Below are 19,055 nucleotides of genomic sequence, written 5' to 3' on the forward strand. Positions count from 1 at the left end.
GCAAACCAACCGAGGCTAAAGAGGTCATTGTGGTTTGTATTGGTAGCCACCGGTAACGCGTGGGGAGAGTGCTCGACCATAATCACCTAGTCTCATCAAGCCTGCAGGAATCATCTCAATGGCAGACTGGGCAAGACGGCCGTTTGAATCATTCGTCAACAAGGGAGCGCAAGCCCTGGAGTAAAAGATGAAATACTATTTGCACCAGTACATGCATGGCTCCTTTTGAAACACAAGCTGACGCTATCACTCGAGGCCACACTTATCTAGAGGGGCCTGAGGCGTGGCTGCCGTACTCCAGCGGTATGGTGAAATACTGGATCACATAAGGAGTGGCAGGAGGAAGCATTTTACATCTCACCCTAAGCTCAGCAAAGAGGACACGACCCGCTGGCGTCATTTTCAGATAGGCACTTTTCCGTGAGCATATATATTTAACAAAACTCATCCTACTTCGTATGAGGATATATTTCCACAATGCCGCAATAAGGCTACGTTGCACCACATCACGTGGGCTTGCCAACCTAACCCGGCAGTGCCTCCACACAAAAGTACTACATCGGAGCAATGGCACTCGGCCTTGACCAGTCCGACCCTGGAGGACGAGCTCGCCTTTACAGGCCAAGCCTGCGAGGCGGTTGTCTCCGTGGGGGCTCTGGTCTAGAAGAAAGTTTAAAATAAGAAAAATGGGAGAAGCAGAAACAAATAAAAAATATACACACAGCGCCATGCGTCTCTTTCTTTGTCCATGTTTGTCGCTCGGTTCTTACTTTAAACATGAATCACCAACACACCCAAGTTTCTACCCTTCATAAAAGACGGAAGTCCACAGCAAGCCACACTTCTTCGAGAGCCGAGCCCCTTTTAGATAAACAATAATTTTCTGCTCTCACACACACGCCTGCACGCACGCACGGTGCTGGACGCACATTGCTTATTTCTTCGTTGGTCTGCTGCCGTACATGGCTTGCACTGAGTCAGCTGCTGATCGTACGTGCTAGTGAACCAGCACGGTGAGCAGATGCATCTGTTGGCGTCTAGGGTGCCTCAAGCACTCTCCAATGCGTACATTGTGGTGTCATGCTTCAAGCCAATTTTTAGACAATCAGCCAAACATTCAGGAGAGAGGGTAGGCTAGCCTGAATGGGACTTTCGAGATCTTATCACTATTATCAATGCCACAACAACCGCGCCGTATATCGGTGTGAGGTAACCGCAGGCTAGCCTGAAGGGGACTCTCGAGATCTTAAGCACTATTATCAATGCCACAACAACCGCAGCGTAGATCGGTGTGAGGTAACCGGGACCTACTTGCTTTTCTAGCAGCCTTCAGGATGCTGACCATCAATAGGCTGCTCCTGCTAGCTGCTCCATGCACCTGGGCTCTTGCATCAGCAGTGCCCGTTCTGGAGGCGACCTTTGCAAACCTGGGGTTCACATTCATCGCGATTCTTGTCGCCTACTGGTCTCTATGGCACTGTAGGCGGCTGTTCTTCAACGAACTGGTCAGTCACAAAGGGAAGGCTGTGCTCATCACAGGTGGGTGCGCTAAGACTACATCGAAACTAAATAGACTGCTTTATTATTTTGCGTGGTGGCAATGGTACCAGTTCTCCTTTTGTAGATGAGCAGCGTTAGATAGGATGCATAAGAGCAACGAAGAATACGATAGACATTCACGCAGATGGCGGTGCATTATTTTATCATGGCAGTGCTCTTCACATGAGTTTCCTATTCCAACCATGAAGCCTTTCTGTCGCGTTGTAGTTATTACTAATGAATCTGCCACAACTCGCCTGGCTTTCAGTATTGATGAAATAACAAGGACGTATGATGTGATCATGTAATTACGTTGATGAAAGTACGTTCCTAACAAAAAAGAACTTGCTCAAGAACTCAAAATATAACTTTGCTTCTCGCCAGGTTGTGATACGGGCTTTGGACACTTGCTCGCTGAACGACTAGCCAAAGATGGTTTTATTGTATTTGCTGGTTGCCTGGATGCCTCGGGCACAGGCGCCAGGTTACTCAAAGAAGAAACCAACATCCATGTGCTTCAGATGAATGTCACCAAGCAGGAAGATATTGATGCTGCAGCCGAAATCGTGGAAAAGACCCTAGACAACAAAGGTCAGTAATGATATTGCAGATCGTACCTGGCCAGCTGAAATCAAAACTGTGTTTGCTTTCATTAACCATTACTTAATGTGAACGCCGCGGGCATGACAACATGCGTCGCCGGCGATGGCGAACTAAACTAATCGGTGTCAGGTTCTCGCTTATGGCTGAGTGAATGCGAAGTGACACTTGGCTTTGTTAATCTAGCAATGGCTGTCATATTCAGCAACTAACATTCAACAACGCTTGTTGTGCCTATTTTGTGACCTTCCGCGTGCGCCTTTGTCATATTTAGCGATGCGCTAAACGTGCAGTAAGCTTTGGCCAACTTTCGTTGCAGTGTTGTATGCAGTGGTTTGCAACGCCGGTGTGGGAAGTATCGGCTACATAGGCCTGCAACCCCTAAGTCGCGTGCGGCAAGTCTTCGAAGTCAACACCTTTGGTGTGGTAGCTGTCTCATGCGCTTTCCTTCCGCTGCTGAAGGAGTCGCGAGGAAGGCTTGTCATCGTCTCAAGCTTGCTGGGTGAGTCGCACTCTGCTATCGTAGACGTTTGGCACGGAAAGATTCAGTCGTGGGACGCGATTTGCACAGGACGAAGTCGCCGGCAAGATTGGGTACAGTGACATAGGGTTGCGACACGAATTCATGTTCAAAATCACGTGCGGCTCATCGCCCCGATATTGCGATAGTGTTACGCACTTTTTTTCGCAAAAGCATGGACATTTTTCGAAATTCAGTTGTTCAAATCTACTCTTAGGTACCTATTACTCACACTCTATAGAGTGCGTGTTAACCTTTTGTCATGTGGTTTGATGCTAGACTAAGGAAAAGTTTTTCTCAAGAAATTCGCCGCCCTACCCGTGAGCTGAAGCAGGATGTGCGATCTGGCTAATTGGTATTCCATGCTGAAATGACTAGCGCTTGTCCTTGTCGCCCTTTTGTGCTCCGTGTCCACTCTTGGGCTAGTCGCTTCAGCTACCCGTGAGCTCCGCTGGCTAACACTCTCGGGGTTAATCGTGGCCACAGACACATACACTCAAGACAGTGGTAACCTAACTGCTAAAGCCCCCTACACTTACTGCGCAAGATTAGGGTCAGGTCCCCAGATATCGCAAGTTATCTTTTCGTGCACTTCATTCCCATTTTCCTTAACATTTCTTCATTTCATTTAAAAATAACCATGTTATTCCCCTTATACCTTGTCTGGCATCACTGTCTGCTACTTCGTATCCTTGCGTCTAACAAAAATCCGTCACGTTGGATCCCCTCATTCTGCTCATTCTTCGTAAGAAGTATTTTCTCACGTCACAGCATGCAATCTTTTTATCGATTCAAATTCACTTTTATCAACTGAGTAAGACGTCTTCTACAATTTGTGTGGTATCATTTGCGTTATAGGCATTCTGTAATGTTCCCGCATACTATAATTCTTGTTGTTGTCATTTGATAAAGATATGCTTGTACCGGATATGGACTGCAAGTACGCCGAAAACATAGCCGCATATCAGAGGGCCGACGGCCTCCGTAAACTACAGGCACGATATACCATGTGTAAGTCGGCCGCCCGACAAATGAGTCCTTTGGCCATCGGTCACGAAGCACCAGTGACGTATCTATAAGTTGTTGGATAATCATGTAAAAAAAGTTAGAAACTATCACTTGTTCACCCTGCTGTATTTTTGTTCCTTTTTTTTCCGTAACGACAGCAAGGTTATCTGTACCAGAGTGCTTGGCGTATTGCATATCCAAGCGGGCCTCCATATCCCTGGCCGATGGGCTCCGCCAGCAGTTCTACTCCAAGGGTGTCCACGTCTGCACCGTTGAACCGACGGGTTACAGGTTAGCCTGAAAGTCAAACTCACAGATGGTACACCATGTAAAGTTAAGTTGTTTGTTTGGCAGTGTCTTATTACACATACGGGGATAATAATGAAAAGCTAATATTGAGTTCCCCAGTGCGGCGTGCCTCACAATGATTGTGGTTTTGGCACGTAACATCCCAAAATGCCGTTTTATTCTCCTCCCCCCCACCCTCAACCTTCGCCTCCGCTGTACAGCCACCTACTCAATAAAATAATATAATCGAAGCCGGAGGTAATCTTGCACTGATCAAGGAATCGGGGGCGGGCATACCACCTTCAGTGGGGATTAAAACTGCCCGTGGTACGTACTGAGAGTGTAAGCAGAAGGCTAGCAGTTCGAAGTGGGAGAGTGCGAATTAGTCTGCAACAGGCCTTTAAGGAACAAATTTGTCCAGTCTATCGTTCGTAAGTGCTCTTTACTACTGGCCGACCGCCATCCATGCCCAACATTGCCGATGGCGGGCTGCAGTTCTCATGGCTGTTTTAACGCCAGAACCTTTGTTTTGTGAATGCGGCTCCTGGTGCAGCTATCAGTTGATGACATGTCTTACAGTGATAGCTGCAAAAGGGTCTACTACTGCCAACCGTCATGATATCTCTCACAGCTATCACTAGCCGCGTTGGCTTAGCGGCTATGGTGTAGCGCTGCAAAGCAAGACGTCGCGGGACCAAATCTGGGCCGTGGCGGCCACATTTCGATCGGGGCGAAACGCAAAAACGCCCGTCTCCTGCACGATGGCTGCACGTTAAAGATGCCCAGGTGGTCAGAAATAACCCGGAGTCCCCCATTACGGCGTGCCTCATAATCAAAACGTGGTTATCGCACGTAAGACCTAAGAATTCTATTATCGCAGGTATCACTGCGCTTAACTTGATCACTTTTCCATCGTAAAAGCATGCATCGGAAAACTCCACCCGTTCTTGCCCAGGATTACATCCTGGACCCGCAAGGTGCGATTCGCCGTAGCATATTGACCGGCGTAGTTCATCCGGTAAGCGCATTTTAGGGGCCAACAAATGTTGGTTGAATGTTGTCACTGCACGCAAGTGTTGTCTATCGGAAGCTTCTCGAATATTAGACAGTTTTAGTAGTGCGCCATGACGATACGTACGCAGCACGCAAGTGCTTTGCGGAACGTAGGAGCGCGTGTCCCGTTATGGCTTTTAGTACTGCGAAATGCCTACGTACGTAAGCGGGCGAGCGTTAGACACCGGGCGCGTCGGAGCCACGGGTCGGAGCACACTGGCCGCGTCCGCCAGTATGTCGAACTGTGGACCGAAGTAGACGCTGTTGATCTCGCTAACGTGATATAACGTGTGGGCGCGTTCCCGCTTCGTCGAACTATATTTAGGCCTTTAAGAGACTCTGCTTTTAATACGGATGAAATACATGAATCATATCGAGAAAAATAAAAACCGAGTACTTGGTTCCTGAGGCTGGCACGGTCATTTGCGACGAACAGCGCCAAAAACAGGTGAAGCCTTTCGCGCAAACAGCACACACTGAACACTTCCTCAAAAACAATGTTAATATTTTAAAGCGAAAGCTTTACTGGCCGCGAACTTGCGATTTCGCCGTGGCCGTGCTCCGTGGAGGCACATGACGTCACACCGCGTTCCTCATCACACCGCGTTCCTCGTCGTTGCGTTCGCCTCCTCTCGCTTCGCCAGCTGCGTCGCATGTCTAATAACATGTCCGAGGATTGAAAAGGAGAGCTCGCGTGCGCCGCAATCACAGTTGAAGCGCCAGTATGGATGGCGACAATTCTGATAAGCAGGAGGAGGCCTGGAATAGTCATCGGAACAAGATGAAGAGGAAACGAATCCCCCAGGAAACAGACGAACAGCGCGCCGAACGACTGGCTAAATGCCGCAACATAGCTAGACAACCAGACTAACCTGGACTTGCAATCAAGATTAACCAAGGCTAACCATGCTATGCCTTAGCTTTCGCTACGTATATCCTGGCATAGCCGAGCTAAGCCACTGCCAATTTTTTGCCATGCATTTCCACCGTGCAGTATCCGGGAATGGCTTCTGCGCGTTCACTTCACGCAGAAAAGCCAAATCGTGGGCCATTGAAAAGTACAGCCTTCCGCTAGTCGCCTTTGACGCTGTCATTTCGGGAAACTCTCGTCTCGCGCGCTCCCAAACAAACGATAACCACGAGAGCAGCACGCAAGGCTACCTACGTACGCACGCAACAATGCGATGCGTGCGTATGCAGCGGCCGCGTACGCATCACGTACCGTCCGTGTTGCGTTCTGCACATGCGCACCTTGCAGAACGTAGCGATCTTAAGTACGCAACGGCGTTTCGTACGCTACGCACGTAGTACTAAAACTATCTATTGTTGCTGATTCTATTCGTTGTACATGCTTGCGCCGAGTCTTGCGTAATCAGATTATACACGGAGCACGAATGGTACAGTACATTTCGAAAGGGACGCGGCCACCAGCGATTGCGCTGGAACCTTTGACGAGTCATGTACAAAAGCCGACGAACCCAACCTGCGGATCCGATTCTCGGCGGCTATACTCGCCGCTGTCGTAGCTCTCGAGTGTTACTCATTTTGCTGGGCACAGGGTTGCCCAATAAGGAGTTAGATTCGTAACACACAGTTTCGACACTGCGCCATTTTTCGCCGTCGCTACAATGTGACAGTATTAGCCGCGCCGTTTATCGTCATGCGAACATCGTCGTCGTTTCTCTGTCGTTGTCACGCAGCCTTTGTCATCGTCGTGCCGTCATCGGTCTAATCGTTGTCGATGACTCATGTATGGCCTGTTTCGTGGTGGCACTCAAAGCGCCACTAAAGACTATGGTTAAAATTTGCTGTTTTAGTAAACGGGCACTTCTGCCATTATAAGATCTGTTTAAACGAGAGGGATGCTTCTCAGAAAATATGCCATAAGGAAGGACCGATGGTGTCGCCGACCTCAAGTTCTAGCGCCAGCTGGCCGTGATATCTCGATTTTGACAGATTTTAGTAGATGTAGTTAAGTTAATGGAAGGAAATACGTGGCACGTTGGATTCTGAAGAAACAAATGTGCAACATAAGAAATTTCAATATAGCTTACTGCGCCCGTAACGAAAAAAATGACTGCAACATTCTTTGGAATCTGTGACGTCCCACTGACGCATGACTGCTGCTGTTTAAGCAGTTGAGGGAAGTTAGGCCTTCCCATGCCCCTCTAGTAATCAATATTTTTGCGACAAAATGAGATAAATGAAGCTTTGTAAGTATGGTTTGCCAGACAAATGTGATTTAGTGTTGTCTAATACCTATTTGTATATGCCAAATTTTACATTTCCGGCGAAATGATGTCGTCTTCGTCTCTCTCGAAAACTCTACCATATAGTCAAGCACCTAAAGGCAATCTCTTTTCTCGACCTATGTACGTTCCATCGAGTACGTGTATCCAATGTGAAGTTGGTGTCCCATCTGGTCGAATTAATATATGCGACTTTGTCGTCTCAAAATCCAGTTGTGAATGGAACCACTTTTGTCGTCTCCCTCGCTACCATTAGTGACACTACCAGCTTCAGAACTGCCATATGCTTTTTCCTAGTCATAAATCTTCTGCACACTCTTGAATGTGTCTAACCTTCTCTAATGCCTTCGGGCCTCGAAAGTATTTGTAATAAATAAATGAATGAATCCGCCATTTATAATTAGCCTTGTCCCTCGAAGGAGCAGCTGTTACCGCAACTCTGCTTACATTGCCCTACGTTTCAGGACTCCCGTGGCCGATCACGCCGTACTGGAAAAAGTAATGGACGCCGACCTGCAGCAGCTGCCTGAAAAGACGCGCTCAACGATCGACGAGCGGTTCGTGCAGCGTCTAAAAAGTAGAACGCGAGTCCTCTTGTCGTGGTTTCTTCGGAATGACTGCAGGGAAGCCGTTGACGTCATCAGGAGGGCCACGCTTGATCGGTTGCCCAAGGCACACTACACTGCTGGTGGCATAGTGGACCACATATACCGGCTGTTGATCGACCTGCTTCCGGCTGAAATGATGGACGAAGCACTGCATATCATGAGATCAGTGGCAACGCTTTTCGGGAGTAGGACACAATGATTGAATATAACGTTCTTTTTGTTGTTAGCTGGATGCGCTCTTGCCGAAATCGTAGTCCATTATTCCTGTGCGTCATTCCTGCTTGAGTCATGCCGGCATTTTCCGCAGCCATTTACGTGATTGTACGCTGATCATTTTACATTGGGGGCACTTATAAAGAGAACAGGCAATTGTTGGTCACAGCAACATAAATGGAATGTACCATCAGCTTCATAATAAATGTTCTTCTGCCGCCCGTTACTTAAACCACTAATAGAAAAAAAAATATTTCCATGGCCTTTGTGTCGATAATTAGCTGTAACCACACATGAAACACTACGATTTGCTATTCCTTTTAAGAGTGGACAGTACAGTACATTTTAAAGCATGTAGCACACAGAAGCCCGAAAGAGCAAATGAATGGACACGTTTTTGCTGGTTTCAGTGTTTATTTTTGGGGACAGGCATGGAAACGACAACACATATACGACGTGTTGTCGTATGTACGACATATTAAAGAATTCTTGTGACATGTAGCTCAATTCTAAAGCTTCAGCTAAACTATTCGATCAGACGGTCATAATTTCTACGAGAAATGAAAAATGTTTAAGTATTTACTATAATTACACATATTAGCTTTTTTAAAAATATGTTGCAGTTCAACGCGAAAGGCGAAGCATCGCGTGGAAGGAAAGTAGTTTTATTGGCTGTATGAACGTATAAACGTAGGTATAGTAAATAAATTAACAAGCATGGCTTCACGCGTGTACAAGGAAACATGATCCCCCCTCACTCGATGACCGTGGGAACTCGCTGTCAAAACGCCGGAGTGAGGAAGTGCGGCAGTAGCAGCGAGCGAATTGACCTTAGCTCATCATCTCGCATCAACGCGAATTATGCCGCGAAAACAGCGCACGGCGGACTCTGTCCCCGTCCCAGATTACTTTGAAGATACAACGGCCGGTGCGGTTGCGCCTGGCCGCCCGGGCCGCCAGGAGTAGAACCCCCCCCCCCTACCTTCCCCTCCCCCTGGAGCTTGAGTCGCAATCGTCGGCTCACCCTCGCACGAAGTCGCACAAACAGCATACGGTGCGCGGCAACGGTATCATCCTTGGACTTTATACAGAACATCACGGCGACGGCGACAGCAAAACTGTGCCTGGAGTGTCCAAAGAGCTATCGAAATAAAACGGACAAGCCCAATGGCGCTCGCCGCTCTCAAAATGCGCTCACCTGATTAGACCTCACTACGTCGGTCAGAAGTGACCTCTCGCTCCAGCAGGCCAGCGTGAACGAGAGGACGGAGTCTAGGAGACCAGGGGAGTTATTCTGTAACAGTCCACCTAGTGGGCATGTCCATTTAGTCTGCTGCTCAAGTGCTCATTGGCTATGGCGCCTTGTGCTGCAGGCGCGCAGCACAGCCCAGCCAATAAGAACTTCAATAGGAGACGAAATAGACATGTGCAATTGGTGGACTCTTACGGAATGCCTCCCCTGTATTCCTAGAGTGGCTTCTTTGACATCCCTGAAGTTGATGTCTTGACCCCTCCCCTCGCCCCTTTCATTTCATAACCGTTGATGTACTCCTCAAGATCGATGAATATGCAAGCTAGGTCATCCTGAATCGTCATCTACTCTGTTTCTGGCATTGTGGAAGGAGATGCCACTTGATCACTGCAAAATCTTCCTAGTCAGGTGACGCGCCTCAAGTGCTCAAGTCTTCAAATGGTTGAGAAGTGAATCTCGATATACACGACGTGAAGGGGTGTGTAAACCGTCCATGTTTCTTTGTATCGTATTTGCGCAGTGGTCCTTGTTGCATTCGACGAAAGGAGGATATTTTAAAGCGAGTAGCTTTATTTGGCTGTTTCGCTCGTTTTTGTGGTGCTTGACACTGGTCGGCCTTAAACCGCCCATGCAATAGGCGCGTGATGTCGCGCAACCGAATGGCGCAGCGCGTTCGTTGCCCAATGCCCACTGTATCGATCTTTGAGACTAACGTGTTGTCGTGCGGTAGCTTTTGGCGTCTGTAGGTTTAGATGCTGCGGTAGAGCACTCGGTAAGAAAAGCCCCTTCTTTCCCCACCACTCTGTCCTCCATCAGCGGTTTCGGGGAAGGGTTCCAGCGGCAGGAGAGGAGAATGGCAGTGGCCTTATGTACTGCTGGAGACAACACCAATATGGGAATTAAGCGTATTGGTAGAACCACATATACTACTCAGTCGAAGTATAGGTCCCTACACTTGGACTACTTCTGCAGAATAGCTGGGTAACGGATCCGTTCCTCGCAAAATTACGGAACGGAACGATAAACGCTACTTCAACATCCTCGCTGCAACAACTACGCCCCTTCCAAACTGATCATTCCTTCACTAAAGCGAATAGCTTTGTAGAAACGTTCAGTTATTCGTTTTCATCGACAACCTTCGTCGATGGTTTCGCCGAAATGGTTGTTTTTGGAAGAGAGAGCCCATCTTGCTCTAGTCGGGGACCGGATGGAAGGCGCGTGCTCCTACTTCCTCTTCATAAGCATCGCTATCCTGCGCGCCGCGTCGATGGCTTCGTCGACCATGTCTGTCGGCCCCATGTCGTAGAACCACCGTATGACGGCGTCCGAGAGTCCGCCGGGTTTGTAAGCCGCGCGAGGAAGTCGCTCCCGCACGGCCCGCTTCATGGAGTCCACTGCCTCCTGCGGGCTGTCTCTCATGATGAAGGAGTGGAGAACATCCGCCGTGTGCTTAGAGCGTGCGACGGACCGCTCGTTGATGGCGCTGCGAACGCTTTCCGGGAGCAGCGCCATGTCGCGGTCGTAAGTCTCTTCCATCTTCGCATGGTCCATCATCGCGGTTCTGCAAACAAGAACACGCAGCGTTTGTTCATAGCCTAACCCTTTACTGAGGAGTCTTGCCTACAGGCGAAATGCTAGAACGCGCTTATTTGTAGCTCAGTTTCGGTATTAAATGAAAGTTTCTCGTTAAGCGCCATCAGCCAACACCGAATGACAGGCAGCAAGTGTCATTTTGTTGATTTAGAGCAGGAACTCCCAACGAGAAAGTAGTTTTGTACATAACTCTTTCTTTTGAAAGCACGGACCAGAGGAGACAGACCAATGCAAGATCTGCTGAGGCAGTGGTGTCACACAGGTGGTGTAAAGCAACAGAAATGTACGCCTGTGGTTCACACATGACAAGAGCTGTCTGTACAAGGTGGATTGGAGGGAAACCCACTTGCAGTTTACTGCCTGGCGTTCTCCACTTTCAATGTTTGCGCAAAATATTTCTTTCTTTCATTGATTATGTTTGTTCTTGACGCGTTGTGCACATTTAGATGGAAAATAAACAATTCGATCAGGTATTATTATGGGCCGTCACTTAAGGGTTAATGCGCAGCGCTGTCTTCGGCTTGATAAGTGTACTTCTAGCCACGGTAAGATTACTATCAAACACTATAATAGAAAGCGCCTATAAGAGCAGCAACATTCATTCGAGGGGCCAGTATGGAGGTCCCACTTCGCTATGCGCTGCCGCGACTGCGGCTATGCGCTGGATTTAAATCTTGTACCTGTTGTGTTCACCCACGACGCCCAAGTGAACAGAAGGTTCCATTAGCAGCGGCATGTGAAGAAGAACGGGACGACACATGTGAGCCAGCCCTGAGTATCATTGCATGACAAAGAGGTACGCTTCCTAGACGACAAGAGTTAGTGATGTGTCCGTGTCTTTCTTTTTTGGCCACGAGTAGTGTTTATTATGTTTCTACAACTTTGTAACGCAAGTTACGCCCTTCATCCACGAAAACCTTAGCTCATACACATGCGAATTTAGTGTTACAGTTGTTTTCTTTAACCCTTCCTTCAATATAAACGTTCAGTTGATAGTCAGTGCTCGTGTCTCATGATGCTTCTTCCGTTCCTGTGTAACTTTGGCGCTGAAAAGTTAAACATGAACACGTACCAACTCGCTCTGTTTACCCAACTGCTAAGGCTACTAGCCTGATCGAAAACTCGGCAATCCACGAACAAACCTGTAGGCGGCGGGCTCTACAGTGCACACGTGAACGCCCCTGTTGAGATATTGACGTCGGAGGCCGTCGGCGAGCGAGGTGCAGGCACTCTTGGACATGCAGTAGGTGAGGCACTCGGGAAGAGTCATTCGACCTGCGCAAAACAGACAACTTTGCCAGAAGACGCCGCACGCCGAACGCCGAACGCACGCGGATAAAAAGCAGCAAAAGAATCTTTACAGCCACGACAAAGTTTGCCCCAACTTCAGGCGTCGTCATTCAGGTTCTTCCCCCAATAAAGCCACAGGCCATGCCACAATTATTTTGATGGTGCCAGCTTGGGGATCGATTGGAGATAGCAAGAATGTGTGCAGTATGGTCGCGTTCGTCTGCATCGTAGCTTTGGTAGTTTCATTCATTTTTCCTCGGTGCACGCGCATTGTAGCAACACATTACCAAGGAAAAAAAAAAGATAAAGAAACTCGCACTGCGTACGATCTGATGCTATCTCCGATCGGCGAATACGCCGGCCACCAAATTACCAACAGCGACGATCGCGTCCTGCTTGTGGAAAGGGCCTAGCAGACAACACTTGCGCTCCATGATAAACTTTGTGCCCATGCGCCCAAGCTCACTGATTTCTTCTCTCCACGCTGTTGTAAGGCGCTCAGATACTGGCGGCCAAGGCTCACGCAGGGCATTCAGTACAGGCAAAGAATTGGAAGCATGCTTGGTAGAACAAAACGGCCACTACAGACCCAAAATGCTGGTGACCAGGACGAGTCTTCCGCGAGCCTTCTTGAGCAGCGGCAGGAAAGTGGCAGACACGGAGAGGGCACCGAACGTGTTGACGTCGAACACGGAGCGGACGCGTTTCAAGGGCTGCCACTCGATGTAGCCAATGCTGCCGACCCCGGCGTTGGCGACCACTGCCCACAGATCTACATTTTCGCGGGGAATATAGCACAACGACAGGATCAGAATCGCTCGTGGTTGCGTCAGCCAACGAATCCGTGAAAGGCAAGAGCGGCACGTAGTACATGGAAAGAGACAGACAGGATAAAAAAAAACAATAATGGATGTTTAAGCTTTAGGAAGACACCGCTAGAGCAATGCGGTTCCAGAAACTTCACTAGGAGGCTGTAATTGCTTGACCTACGTTCAACACTGTTGTTCAGAGTTATCATACTTCCCGAAAGGAGTGTGCTTGGGAAGGGGGGGGGGGGGGGAATGCCTTTCGGGAGTGAAGAAAAAAAAAAAAAAGGAGAGAATTGCTTCGAACGTTCCGGTCTTACTCGGAGTACGCGATAGAAAACGGCCTCAAGAACACTGAGCACAAACTAATTAACACTGAATGCTGTCTTCTGTGCAGTAATGTGTTCCGTTAAGCATGCCGACTATCGATATTATTGATATTACTCTTATTACTGTGGGTAATGCAATGAGTCGCTTTCGTGGCATGTTTGTGTTGCATTCCTAGTCGCCTCCCTGCGAGTTTTCGGCTACCTCTTCATAACACCTTCCCCTACCCTCTCTCTCACGCACACACGCAGGCGCACACAAACTGGTAGATAGAGGTCTGAAGCGATAAGCAGGTGGCCAAGCAGGCAATGCCGCTGAAGGCAATGTTTCGACAACGAAACTTGTCTTCGTCGGGGCATCAAGTGCTCTCTTTAGCAGCGCTTTTAGGCGCGTAGCTCACTGGCCTCCGCGCTCAGTGGGGAAGAAGAGGAGAATAAGCTGGCGCAAGTAAGCCATTTAAATGCACAGCTCTTAGGGGCCCATTCCTTCGGCGAACGTCGTGGTCGGCGGCGTAACCGAGCGAACGAGCACAGTGAAAGATCGAAAGCGAACGCGGATCGCAGCGGGGATGAAAGAGGCGAGGAGGAAAGCGGAGAAGAGGGTGCAGTGGAACCCCGAGGCAAAAAGCAGAGGAGGAGGGTGTTGTGAAAGCGTGAGAAGAAAGTGCGGCGACGATGGCTACGAGATGGCGCCAGAGTAGCGCGCGTGGTCCGGCAGATTTTTCGGTGGCGGCCGCTGTGAATCGCGCCAACGCGCGACCCACGCGCTGGCTCCCGCCATCTCTGGATTAGCGAGGCAGTCGCGCCACACTTCGTTTCGTTTGCAGAGTGCCGCAAAAAAAAAAATTGTCCACGCCCGACAATACACCTCGAAATGAAAATACGTATACAGCTGCGCTCGAATTGCGCATTAGGGAGTGTCGTAATTGTCAGTGAATTTTTTGTCACCCTTACTTCTTGGAAGAAGCTGCAGCAGTACCGTATACCTAGTCGCTCTTTATCATGGGTAACTCCCCCCGACCCCTGTGTTATGCTTCTTGAACACTACTTTTCGCACGAGCTTATTCGACTCTACATCAATTGAAGGTTGGAGAGCGTACGCTATGCGTAAAAAAATAAATTGTTACTAGGGAAGCCTGAGTTGCTGCCCTGACGCAGACGAGTTCCCTTGTCGAAGCGACGGCAGCAGTCGCATTACTTGCTTGACCACTGTTCCTCCCTTCCGTACTTTGGTACACTAAAAAGAAAATTCGATGGATAAAATGCAGTCTTTTAAGGGGACGGTCAAAGACAAAAGCAAAATGAAAAGAACAGAACAAAGGCTAGCGCCGAATTTCGTGCTAAACCAATAATTGCAGAGGATGCATGTGCGAGTGTCAATAAGATTTGCTTACGCTTCCCACCGAGAGTCTCCTGCACAATCTGGAAAGCTCGAGTGACTTCTTCCTCCTTCGTGACGTCCATTTGTAAAACCCGGATGTTCGTCGTCCTCTTCAGTAACTTCGAGCCGTCACCGCCTTCGTCCAAGCATCCGGCGTACACGAAGAATCCCTCATCAGCTAGCTGCGTGGCAAGCATGAACCCAAAGCCGATGTCGCATCCTGCGATGAGTGCTTCCTGAGTTATTCAAGGACACCATACACAGCCGCCAGACAATACATTAACGCCGATGTGGAACTCTAGTGACCAACTGACTGCCAACACGAAAAAGAAAAAGCGCCACCCGTGTCTACCTTCTAAACCACATTCTGGTATTTTATGAAGCGAACCAAAGGCATGACCTAGTGAACTGAGTACTGGTTCCCATGTTTTGTCCACAGTATCATCCGGGCTCGCACTTGCAACTTGACTTTCCTGCAACTGCAGGCGTCTCTCTAAGATGGAACGTCAGATTCAAAGTCATAGAAGTCAGAAAGTCTAGCGCAAGTTTCTCGTCTCGCTTCTTCTTTCCACGTTTTTCTGCGCTACAATTTGTTGATATGGATTGCCTAGTCATTTATCATGGTGTGTGCTGCCACTGATGTGTAATTGTACGCAAACCCACACACCTAGATTGTGGAAGCCCTCATTAAAATAATCGGAGAAGCCACGCACTCCACATGGTAACATCGGAAGTTTTGACAACTCTGCAAGCAAGGAACCAAACAAAAATTATTGGAGGTCGTTTGCAGTGCACTTGTGCAAGTCCAATCATGCTTCTCAGCCACACGACGAATCAGCAACTGAGCGTCTGCGACGTTATAAAGTGTACACAAAGTTCGGAGTTCGACGCTCGGGTGTCGTCGACCCCATTCCGACAGGTGCATAATTCAATAAGTGGGCCATGATCCGCGACTTTGGTGTCGGCTGAGAACACCTGAGCCAATGAAGATGAACCCGGAGCTATTACTCAACCATGGCGTCCCATACAGTGCGCGGAACTCTTTACGCGAGTTGAAAGCAAGTAATCAGTCTTACCTGTTATAAGTACGCACTTTCCTTCGGGATCTACGAATCCGTTGAACAAAGCACGGTGTCCGTACCAGAGCAACCAGTAGCCGGAGAACAGCGTCACCAACAGTAGCCCCACGTTGGTCGCCAGACCTAGGAGCCATGGCACTCGCGAACACGCCAGCCACAGCAATATTGCAGCCAACCAAGTCAGACGGGTTGGGGTCAGTTTGTACATTCCTAGTGCTGCGCGATTGTTGGCACAGTGCGGACAAGTTATGAGACTAGAAGACACTCTAGTTTCGGACGAGGCAGATATCTTTGTGTCCTATGAAAAAGTGTGACGAAGAGTAGTGGCTGAGTCAAGAAGTAGACTAAGAAAAAAATATGTAAGGGGTTGGGCGTATGGGAGAGTAAAAGCGTGGCAGTTTGGGCGAGTTGGTATGTCATGACTTTTTTAGGCTTGTAGCGCAGCTCAGAAAGAGCAAAAAGGAAGGTGGAAGGGGTAACGCCAGGGAACGGAGAACAGAGTAAGCGCGAGAGGATTGTTTTTTTTCCTCTTTCGACACCACTGCTTTGCAATGATGCTCGGCCAAGGAATGAACGCGAGTATGCGGGGCACGCGGTTACGAGCGTATTACGAAACGCCCTCAAGGAAGGAAAACTGGGTTCAAGGAAAATAAAATTGAAGCATAGAGATGTTTCGTCCTTAAAGACAAAAAGACTCAACACAAAGAAGATTAACAGGCAGCATGGGAAAAGAATGAAATTGAATACAATGTAAATTTAAGCCCAGTTAACAGGCGTCTTGACACGACAAGCGTCGGTTGCTAAGCGGGCGCTCAGTACCAAGCAAAAAAAAAAAAAAAAAGAAGAAGGCAATGCGACGCTCAGTTTTACAACGTAGAGTTAGAACTTCTTTTCCTTACGCAAGCTCCGAGAATTTCGTTTTTTTGAAAGCAAGCCGAGCAGACAAAGTCATATACAACACAGCGACGCTTAAAATACGTCTTGTGGGATTTCACTGAACATAACAATGGCTTGCAGTCAAAATATGCATGTCACACCGTGAGCGGTTTGCAGTGTAACATTCCTTTACCGTGCAGTAACAAAATAATGGCTGTCTTCGGACTGTGCATAGTTGTGTAAGGATAGGCCGTATAAAAGAGCCGCCAATAGACATGAGCAGATCCACAACCACACTTTTGCGACATTCCAAGTCATGATATCTTCATAGCGCCGGAAGCGAAATACAAAGCCGGCCGTGTACATGAGTTTGTGTTTACCTAAAAAACATAGCGAGTAAATATAGATCCATGTTCTTCACCACAACCTCTGCCGTAGCTTGCGAGCAGATGACGCGCAAAACTAAAAAAAACATTATGGGGTTTTACGTACCAAAACCACTTTCTGATTATGAGGCACGCCGTAGTGGAGTGCTCCGGGAATTTCGACCACCTGGGGTTCTTTAACGTGCGCCTAAAGCTAAGTACACGGGTGTTTTCGCATTTCGCCTCCATCGAAATACGGCCGCCGTGGCCGGGATTCGATCCCGCGACCTCGTGCTCAGCAGCCCAACACCATAGCCACTGAGCAACCACGGCGGGTGACGCGCAGTACTGCTAATTAAAATCACCACAGCCTGACTTACGTCTTATGAAGTAAATTAATTAGCTTATTTTGCCCTCCTACAATAACCACATTCTTGTCTTTTGGACAAACTGCTACACTTGTGATTCGATCCCGCGACCTCGTGCTCAGCAGCCCAACACCATAGCCACTGAGCAACCACGGCGGGTGACGTGCAGTACTGCTAATTAAAATCACCACAGCCTGACTTACGTCTTATGAAGTAAATTAATTAGCTTATTTTGCCCTCCTACAATAACCGCATTCTTGTTTTTTGGACAAACTGCTACGCTTGTGGCGCGATTCGATATTTGAAGTTCGCACATATTCCGTGTATTCTTAGCCTAATTTATCGGTAATTTCTCTCTATTCACAACCTTACTAAGTAAGCCTCTCTAGGGCAATACGAAAATTTCACACTATATCTTTCTATAGTTGAAAGAATTTCCCTCGTGATAGAAGCGAGGACCCAACCCTCTGAATGATTTGTGTACCGTGGGCAGTAAATAAAAGGCAATACCCGATTTCTCTTCAATATCCTATTTTTTTCTTTTTCCATTCAGATTAAAAATAAACCAAAGGCGGAGGTTCTTTCGTCTAGAGAGCTGCTTAAACGTGTTAGCGATTGGTGTCTGAGTTGGCGCCTGGGTACGTATTATGGGCTTCTGCTCATGCTGAAAAACCGAAGCTATGAAAAGCACAAGTAGTAATGTAATACAAACATAACAGTAACACATACATAAATACACAAGCACTAAACCAACCGCGTGCGTGTAAACCAACTACTACTTCTGCAAAAAAAAAAAAAAAAAGCTATCCGCATCGTTTCTGGCTCAGATTACCTAGCTCATACCAGACCATTGTTTATTACACATAGAATATCTCCCATCCATCATCTAGTGCCATTTGCCAGACTTCGCACCTTGGGTAACTTGAGCTTACCTCGGGCTAAGTTCATAATCCAACTCTCATCGGTGACACAAAAGCACACTCATACAAGCGCCAGACGCAAAGAGAAGTGGAATCTAGCCCGACTTCGCACAACGTATGGCTCCCAGATGCTGCATTTCCTGGTTCCGAACACCCTTAACAGAAACAAATGGTACAAAGAAAATATGAACCTAAAAAAAAACAATTGTTCAGCAATTTTTTGAGCATGTGGTGGGCCCAAACCCAAATTAGAGTATTCTATTTATATTTCTTGCCATGGTATAAAAAGAAAAATACTGCTATGCATTGGATTTGAACTTGATATACTGTATCGTAATGTTGAATTGCAATTATGTTTTAAACCTTCTGTTTCTGCTATACCGTTGTTTTATGCTTTTGTTTTTGCTTCTCAGTGCCTTGTATATCTGAATTTGACTTTCGGCTTACATTAAGTTTAATTGTAATTCTGCATTGCGTATAGTTCCTTGATTCATGATGTATCAGAAATGGTATTTTTTTCCCTTCACTGCTGCCATTTTGTAAATTGGTCCCGGACCCCGTCAAGCTGCTCCAACGAAGCTTCGCGTATCGGGCCTTTTTCTCGTGGAGGAATAAATGAATGTTGAATCTGATAAGGACTGCTGTAATGCAACATAGTGCAGTAATTGAACAGACGTCATTACGTTTATATAAAATGTGCAGATTCAATGCACGTGTTGGA

The 19,055-nt window shown here is 47.8% G+C and overlaps 2 protein-coding genes across 3 annotated transcripts; one reads left to right on the forward strand and one right to left on the reverse strand.

The window, feature by feature from the left end:
* The first annotated feature begins 1,083 nt into the window (after positions 1-1,083).
* Positions 1,084-8,095, forward strand: LOC129387939 (retinol dehydrogenase 5-like). Of its 2 annotated transcripts, XM_055077780.2 has the most exons (5): positions 1,084-1,539; positions 1,924-2,130; positions 2,459-2,641; positions 3,826-3,958; positions 7,722-8,095. In XM_055077780.2, exons 1-5 carry the CDS (start codon positions 1,335-1,337, stop codon positions 8,062-8,064), a joined length of 1,071 nt encoding a protein of 356 aa, XP_054933755.1. In that variant the 5' UTR covers positions 1,084-1,334; the 3' UTR covers positions 8,065-8,095. The 2 variants fall into 2 exon arrangements, with proteins under 2 accessions (XP_054933755.1, XP_054933756.1); XM_055077781.2 differs by lacking the exon at positions 2,459-2,641.
* A 632-nt stretch (positions 8,096-8,727) lies between these two features.
* LOC126544637 (short-chain dehydrogenase/reductase family 9C member 7-like) lies at positions 8,728-17,518 on the reverse strand. Its single transcript, XM_055077782.2, has 4 exons — positions 14,740-17,518; positions 12,803-12,985; positions 12,066-12,198; positions 8,728-10,891 (listed from the first exon to the last, which is right to left on the reverse strand). The coding sequence occupies exons 1-4, from the start codon at positions 14,921-14,923 to the stop codon at positions 10,555-10,557; spliced, it is 837 nt and encodes a 278-aa protein (XP_054933757.1). The 5' UTR covers positions 14,924-17,518; the 3' UTR covers positions 8,728-10,554.
* Between the last annotated feature and the right edge of the window lie 1,537 nt (positions 17,519-19,055).

This window comes from Dermacentor andersoni, chromosome 10 (assembly GCF_023375885.2).
Source record: "Dermacentor andersoni chromosome 10, qqDerAnde1_hic_scaffold, whole genome shotgun sequence".
Classification (NCBI taxonomy): Eukaryota; Metazoa; Arthropoda; class Arachnida; order Ixodida; family Ixodidae; genus Dermacentor; species Dermacentor andersoni.